This window comes from Salvia splendens, chromosome 16 (genome assembly GCF_004379255.2).
Source record: "Salvia splendens isolate huo1 chromosome 16, SspV2, whole genome shotgun sequence".
Taxonomy (NCBI): domain Eukaryota; kingdom Viridiplantae; phylum Streptophyta; class Magnoliopsida; order Lamiales; family Lamiaceae; genus Salvia; species Salvia splendens.
Genome location: NC_056047.1, coordinates 22102999 through 22111342, shown reverse-complemented (window position 1 = coordinate 22111342; position 8344 = coordinate 22102999). Strand labels below are relative to the sequence as shown.

Genomic DNA, 8344 nt, shown 5'->3' with positions numbered 1-8344 from the left:
AGCCCACATACCACATTGAGTCAAAAGATTACTTATGTAAAACTCTGCAATTCTCCTAAGAATACCAACTCTCCATTTGACATCACAATTAGAAAAAAAGTCAAGTTCCTTCTACTTCTAATGAATCACAACACATTAATCTAACAACGTGTTCACTATGTAAGAATTGGGCAATTATTGGCCTAATTAGAGGAATTATGGTTATTCACCTTTCACTAATTAATTGTTGGAGGCCTTAATATTGGAGGTTGGCCCGCACTGTTCATACCAATTGAAGAAGAATTCAAATCTTGCCGTATATGTAAGATTTGTTTGTGCATTGTATAGGTAAAATTTATTTGTGCATTGAAAAGTGCACCAAGAAATGAACTTGGTTTTACATATTTGCTCCACCTTTCCACCTTTCTACTTGGATGGATAAATTTGTCAATCCATAATTCTATTAGTCAAAGTCAACATTTTGGGTTACTATTTGGCCCTTATTTGAATTCAAATCTTGTATACTAAACAATGGGGGCTAGAATTATATATGTGCCCAATTATACCTCAATTCTTGAAAGATTTTAATCTTAGAAAAATGTTAGAATTGGAATTCTTATAGAGTGAACATACCCTAAGTCTAAATAACATATCTCATGTCTCAAATGATTGTCGTTAAGTCATCAATATTGTATGTCTGACTATTCTATATTTCGAATCAAAAAAAGTTTTTCAACAAAAATAATAGAAACAATTAGTAACATCAATACATATATCAAAATGTCTTCCATATTTGGTTGCAATAAGCCTTTAGGTACATTAGAACATATCAAGGGGACATAGATAAATGGAGAGGTAAAGTTATATTACTACAATATTTACCTTTTTTTATGAAAAATTCTTCTTCAAGGGAAGATGTATTTGAGAAGGTATTATACACTTTTCCTATTTTGAAGATATATCTTTACCTCTCTATCAATGGAGAGGTAAAATCTTATAACTACCATATGTCTTCTTTTCATGAAAAATCATTCTCCAGTGAAGGAAGTATTTGAAAAGGTATTGCACTTTATGTTTTTAATGCATTTTGTATTATTATTACTTTTTTAAAAAATGATGTACCTTTCTATAAACCTTTTTCCTTTGGAATGTGTTACTTTTTAGAAGGATATATTTCACTTTTTAAAAAGATGATATACCTCTTTTATTTATCTTTCCTTGTTTGAGATGCTATATCATGTGAGATAAAGTTCAATAAGAAAGCTCAAATCACATCTATTCAACGGGTTTGGATCCCCTGCTGTGCTCAAAGCCACAACAAGGGGTATTGTTTCATACAAGCCATTATTTTAGTATATAATAAAATTGATATTTTAACATTATTTTTATAAATAAAATATTTGTGTATTTGTGCACAACATCCCCTGCTGTGGCTTTTAGCATAACAGGGGATCGAGATCCCTATTCAACAACCACTCTCAAAGCACAAACTTAGGCATTTTATACACTAGTTTTACCACATGTACTATGCACGGGCCAAATGATTTTTAAAACATAAGAAAATATATTTAAAATGAATTAAATCAAAATAAAGAATATATAAAAAAATATAAGTTATTTCAAATCAAGAATAGAAACTATTTAAATGTTGTATTCATAAGATTATAAAGATTTAAAAAACATACTTCTACTTCAACATCTATCAATCAATCAATCCACTGTAACGAAAGGACATGAGGAAAAAAATAGAAATAGGATAGGATATACAAACAAAAGATTGAGAAATACTAAATACTAAAGTAAATAAATAAAATTATTTGAAAAAAATAAATAGTTCATTATAAATTCGATAAACAAATAAAGTATTCATAACACTGTAAACAATTAAAAGTATTATAAATAATAACAAAAAGGGAAATGTACTTCTCTCAACTCGCTCTAAATGAAACATTTCATATTCGGCAAACAATTTTATGCAATTTTAATTTCTGGTATGAGTAGAGCAAAATAAAATAGAGCAAATGACAAAGAGGAGATGTTCGACTAAGGATCAAATAGTTTGAGTTAGTGAGAATAAGATATACAAATAAAGAAAAATATACGACTAAGTATCAAAGAGGAAAAAAACATATAATCTGATTAAATAAATAGTTAAATAGTTTTGATCAACAAAACATAGATATTCATATATAGGAAAAAAATTAGAAAAATAACAACAAACCAATAGTTCATAATTCTTAAAAAACTTCTTTATAAACAACATTAACGACTTGTCACTCTGGATATAGTAACATACAGTTGTCAGTATCTGAAGAATGACATTTTTTAAAAAAACAATCCAACATGAGAGAGAGATTGATATGGACTTTTGCTAATCGTCATTGCATACAATACACCTAAAGGAAATTGTCATTGTTGGAATTTGAATGATAACCTTGATTACGACTTTAGTGGATTCATCCACCCCACGCAGCCAGGGCAGGGAAGCTCATCTCTTCAGCAACCCCCACCAGCGTCTAAGCCCTTGTTAGCCCCATCTGCATCCAAGCCCCTGACTGTGAGGAAGCCCGTGTCAAAGCAACCTGAGACTGAGGAAGAGAAGCCGGCGTCGCCGGCTAGGAAGAAAGTAAAGTGAACTGCCCCAACGTACCACCCTTGCCTGGCTCCCGCGGGGGCCAGACTCAGAATTGATACCCCCGATGACCAAGTAAATTTTACTTTTCAGTTTTTTTTTCGTTTTCTTTTCATCTGTTTATATGTTTGTTATTCTGAGTTTGTGATTTTGTGTTCGTTGCTCAAGCATGCCGCGTATGTATATATGTGTATGTGTTTTCTCCCACTTAGCCCAATCTTTGGTCTAAGTGTGAGAAGTTTGTGTTTTTTTGGCATGTTTTGGTTTCTGTTTTGTTTCTCCCACTTAGCCCGTTACTCGGTCTAAGTGTGAGAAGGTTGTTTTTTCTTTTACGTGTTTGGTGTTTTATGTGCCGTCTGTTTATGTTTTGTTCGCATTAACTGCCCTGTTTCCCCCCTTCACTGGGATGGCATGGGGATACACTTGAGTGAAGTGGAAGGGGGAGGGAGTCAGTGCAGTCTGTGTCTAGCATGAATAGGAGTCTTTAGGTCTAGGTTTTGTGTGTGCCGCATGAGCTGGTGAATATAGTAAGGCAAGATTCCCTTAGTGAGAGCAATTGAAGATAACATGTTAACTTTGAGGCTTTTTTTCCTTAATAAGTTGAAATCGGTTTGGATGAAGTGAGGACGATAGAGGATGTCTTAGCTGACCTAGTTGTGAAGCCCTACTATATAAGTGAGTTATAAGCCCAAACACTTTGAGCTAACATATACAAAAGAGGGCCGCCACTGGATGTTTAGGGAGAAGAGTCAGAAGGAAAAAATATATTAAAAAATAGTAGAAAAAATGAGGTATAAGTTGGACGAAGTCCAGGGAAAAAATAATAAAATTCGGAGGTATAAGCTGGACGAAGTCCAGAAAGAAAGAAAAAAAAATCTAAGGGCAGGTAGCAATAGTAACCTGACCCGGGAATGAAGGGAAAAGAAGCTGTAGGAAGGAGAAACTCTCATAACCCGAAGCATCAGTGGTGTGGCAATGACTTAAGAGTGAATCGATCCTAACATCCCTGGTGAGGAATGAGTGATCGAGTGAATCCAACAATTGGGAAGTTAATAGGTTATCTTGACGAACTGACAAACCGATTAGGTAGAAGAAGGGAAGGGGAGGATTTGGAGACTGTAGACGTTCGGTTAGACCTTAAGCTTGTGGGGACGGTTGCCTAAAATTTGAAACTGGTTCATGCATTTCTGGTTTATTTTCTTAAAGTGTTTATTTTCTTTGTGGTTGAGTCCGTTAATGTGTTTAGGTTTAGAAGTTTGTGTCTTTTATGTGCCTGTAGGGTCGGTCGTAGAATAACCGTGCATTGAAATTCACCTTATTTCTTTTTCTTGTCTTTATACTTGAGGACAAGTATGGTTTAAGTGTGAGCAGTTTGATAAGGCTAATTTCATGCATCGGTTATGGGGTTAAATTCAACAATTTACGGGGTCTAACACATCTTTTAAGCCAGATGTGTAGAAGAAATCGCCAGGTCCAGGAAGGAAGGAAGATAATCGTCTGGCGAAGGAAATTGGCGAGAAAGTGAGCAGAATGAAGAAAAATTGCCAGACGGAGGAGATCATTAGCTGGAGAGCAAAACAGAGAATTCAAGAGAAAAGCTTCTAGAAGATCGCCTCTACATCTATAAAAGAGAGAGCATGCAACATGAATGGGGATTTTTTTACTTTTTGGCTCTGAGCTCACTTTCACACACTTCTACACACACTTGGGGTGATCGGAAATCTGGGGGTTTTGGGGTCAATTTCGGTTTGATGTTGTGTACCACCGTCCTTACGTAGGGCGAAGAAACATTTTACTGTTTTCATTTTAGTTTTCTGTTCAGATTTCTACCGAGTCTTCGCTGTTCGAAGCTTGGCTTTCGTTGTATTGTTGAAATCTCATTTAGCTATCTATGGAATTTCTATTTTCTGTCATGAATGATGCTGATGTTGAGGTTTGTTTGTGTTTGATTCTGAGTTTGTGGTTGTTTACTTGAATGGATACTTTTCGCACTTGATCTGGTGAATTAGAGTTGAATCGTGGTTGGATTGTCGTTGATCGGAGTGGATCTGTTGAATCGGAGCTCATGGAGTTGTTTTTGGTTGTAGTTTGGTTCGGATTGCTTGGATCCGGAGTGGATTAAGCGTCCGACGTGTGGATCTAAAGCAGAGTTGGGGGATTGTGCATGAACTTGATATTTCGTTTCTGTGTTTCTGTTTACTTAGTCTAGTAGGTATAGATCTGTTCAGTTTTCGATTAATCACCAGTTTCCAACGTCTGAATTATGTTGTTCTGTTTGAATCTGGGTTATTGCTCCGTTTTCTCCATGTTCGAGCTTGAATCAAGTGATAAGATGCAGATCGTTGTTTGTTAATTTCAGAGTTAGTTATTTGCAGCTTTTCATCCGTACTTTACCGTTTCGGGAAATGGTCCTCACTGCATGTTTGATCTCTGTTTAGTTAGTTTAGGAAGTCGTTTACTAGGTCGAGGAAGTTTGTTTGAGATATTAAAGTTAAGATGATGTCCCATGTCCGCATGATATTTACAGTTTCCTAGGTCTAGTGTTAGTTTTCATTCCCCAGCCTAGTTGTAATTTTCTTTCTCAACCCAAATTTGCGTGGCAGCAGCCAATTCCTTTTCCAGAATCTTTTAAATATCTTCTTACGCATCCATCTTCGTGGGAACGATCCCTACTTCCCTGTACTAATTCATAGTATAGCGGGTTGAGGGTTTTGAACGCGGAATTTGTGTGTCCGACGACCGAGACTCCCAGGACCCTCTGAGTTCCTAGACCTTGTGATCTAGCGGATTCTCTTGGCTTGAGAGGCTTGACCTAGCACAAAAGCACACACACTTTCTCTAATACCAAGCTTTCAATATATTTTTCTTCTTTTTCTATTTTGCTCATATTTCCTTTTTTTTTTCTCTGTCTTGGCTTTTTCTTGATATAGATTCTCTTTTTCATCATAAATAAATACTCCATCCGTCCCTAATAATTTGTACCATTTGTCTCGGCACAGGTTTTAAAAGATGAAATAGAAAGTGGGTTGAAAAAGTTAGTGGTACGTTGGTCCTACATTTATATATTAGTTTTATAATAAAATGTGAGTGAGAATGAGTTTTTGGAATATAAGGTCCGCTATAAAAAATGGTAAGAGTGAAAGGTGACAATTTTTAGAGACGGACGGAAATAGAAATAAGTGACAAAATTTCAGGGACGGATGGAGTAAATAGTAACCCAACACTACTTTACATCTCAAGAGTAAAATATGTACCACTTCAATGAATATTTGAACCACTTAGCATCTTACTACCAACAAGCACTTTTAAGGACATTGAAAAAGACTGAAAAAAAGGACTATAAAAATGTATACCAGCATGAATGACAAAGACAAGCTGTTGAATTGTTGGAGCTCAACAGGTCATTGCTTGCTTATAACATAACATCATGAATATGATCATGGGCTACTGAGAGGTAAAGACTAAAGCCTAAAGGGGTCGATTCCAACATAGCTACAAAATTTGAAATTTTTATCCTGAATCTCAAGAATTCCACAAAAACAGAATGCACTCTCGTATCCTCGGAGATTAAAGCATTGTCAAAAATAAAATTTAGGAAATGCAACGACGATATTATAATATTTCCACAACAAAAAACATACTACTATGTGTTACAGAAGGATCCATTACTCACTTAGCTAAGCAAAATCCCAATTCCAGCATATTATTTGTCCTTGGAACCAAGCACCTGCTGCTTAATCTGTTCAACCGTAGCAAACAACTCATCCCTATTCTCCTGGAAATAGAGGATGACCTGTTCAGATTGGCACCAGCAAAGGTATGCAAGATTTATTCAATAAAAAATTTAGGATGCCGACCTTGAAGATAAGGTAGCGTGAGCTGAACCAGATCGTGTAGCCAAGACCAACAAGTTCCAACACTTTTGGAACCTAAAAGTTGATCAAATTTCAGAAATATTTTGGTTACTGAAGGTTTTATCAGTGTGCATATCGAAAAGTATGTTAGGGCTGAGTAGGCATTACTTACCAATGGAATAGAATCAACTGCACCAACAACAGCTGCTGCTAGCCAAAGGGCGACAGCACCACCACCACCAAACACAAGAATTGAAGATGTGTCCTCATAATCCAACTGCAACAGAAGACATATGAATCATGAGACTCAATAGTATCACACGATAACCAATTTAGGCCCATAGGAGTTTTCCAGTTTGGGAAACAAATGCAGACATCTTTAGGGTTAAAAAATGAGGGATTTATAGGCAAATAACAAGAAAAGGCTGCTCAGGTAACCGCTCAGCACTGACATGATTGTCAATGTTTCATCAAGCATTCACGAGCTTCTCAAAAATTGAAAGTACTCATCATAGCAACCAAGCTCTCATAATCAAGATATTCAGCTTGCAACAACTATACATTGAAGAGATTCGGTGGATAGGTTGTCAAAGGTTATATTTTTATTACTAGCTTCTACATTCTCATTGAATATGAAACTCACCACATTAATCTCACAGGATTTTAGCTACCAAGAAGTTATGAAAAAATGGAAATCACATTAAAATCCGGACATTACACACTATTCAAATAGCAACCATTTACTAGCTATGCACCGGGATCAAAAGGAAGCACCTTAATATCGAATTCCTCCAAGAACTTCAGAAACTGCAGATTATCAACCAAAGAACCTTCTTGCGGTGCTTCATTTTGCTGCGTTTCACAATCTACGATATTTTCATCAACATCAGTTTTGTCCACAGTTATATCACCATCCAGAACAGGTTCATCGGTGCCATAGGAAGTCCTCCCGGCCGAGGTCTCCTCAGGTGTGGTTGATCTCAGAGATGAACTAGTACGGCATCTCAATCCTATTTTAACAGCCAATTTCCCCCAAAATCAATACAAATTATTCACAAAACTGACAAATTGAATCGTTGCTTACAAACAGAATGTTCATAAAAAAACTCAAACAATTAAGAAAATTTAACTGAAATACTCGCATAGGGCAAAGAATTGAGCAACGCCAAAAAAAACAAATAGCATCGAATCACAGTAAACTGTGAATAATTCAGAATTTATGAACAGCAATCTAAAAAACCGAGTAGTGCCACTCCAAAATCATAACAAAAACAAAAAAAAAACTTTCGAATTCATAACGAAATTAAAGAGAGGGAGCTTAATCGTTCTGAAATAGACAGAAATCGCATTTCGATATGCAGAATCGATGAGGAAAATTGAGAATCGAGTGAACTGACCGCAGTTGAATCTGGTTTGCTTGAGCAGGGAAGGAAATTGAGTTTTGCAGTGAACGGACTGAATTTGATTGGTAGGGAGAAGCTTGGGATGGGGCGAAGCAACGCTCGAGATGCCTCGAGCTGTGCAGAGCTTCATAGTTGAGTTCATGATGGAATTGGAAGAAGTGAGGGTGAGGGTTAGGTTTGTTGGAAATATCAAATGAATAATCACTAGGGTTTAAGTTTGGGTTTATCGAGTAAAATTGTGAAACACGAGACGAGATAGGTTGAACCCATTTTCAAATTATCAAATTACTTTATTAAAATTTAACAACATTAATTAAAACAGGAATTAGATGAGTTAAATATAAAAAACAAAATTAGACTCTATTAAGCATCTTCAAGTATTATGTGGCCAGATTTCTTGATCAAATGTTTTTGGAGTTGGCCAATGGCCATTAATAAAAGAAATTAATAAAAGGAAATTGGACACAATAGAGTCG

General features: G+C 35.9%; 1 protein-coding gene and 1 non-coding gene across 2 annotated transcripts; both read right to left on the bottom strand.

Annotated features, from left to right (window-relative positions):
- Window positions 1-6104: 6104 nt before the first annotated feature.
- Window positions 6105-8078, bottom strand: LOC121769975 (protein CURVATURE THYLAKOID 1D, chloroplastic-like). The gene is made up of 5 exons (XM_042166760.1): window positions 7863-8078; window positions 7240-7475; window positions 6638-6742; window positions 6469-6540; window positions 6105-6386 (listed from the first exon to the last, which is right to left on the bottom strand). The coding sequence occupies exons 1-5, from the start codon at window positions 8008-8010 to the stop codon at window positions 6315-6317; spliced, it is 633 nt and encodes a 210-aa protein (XP_042022694.1). The 5' UTR covers window positions 8011-8078; the 3' UTR covers window positions 6105-6314.
- LOC121773136 lies at window positions 6891-6983 on the bottom strand. The gene has a single exon (XR_006044707.1). It is a non-coding gene; the product is annotated as a small nucleolar RNA snoR128 (small nucleolar RNA).
- Window positions 8079-8344: the final 266 nt, after the last annotated feature.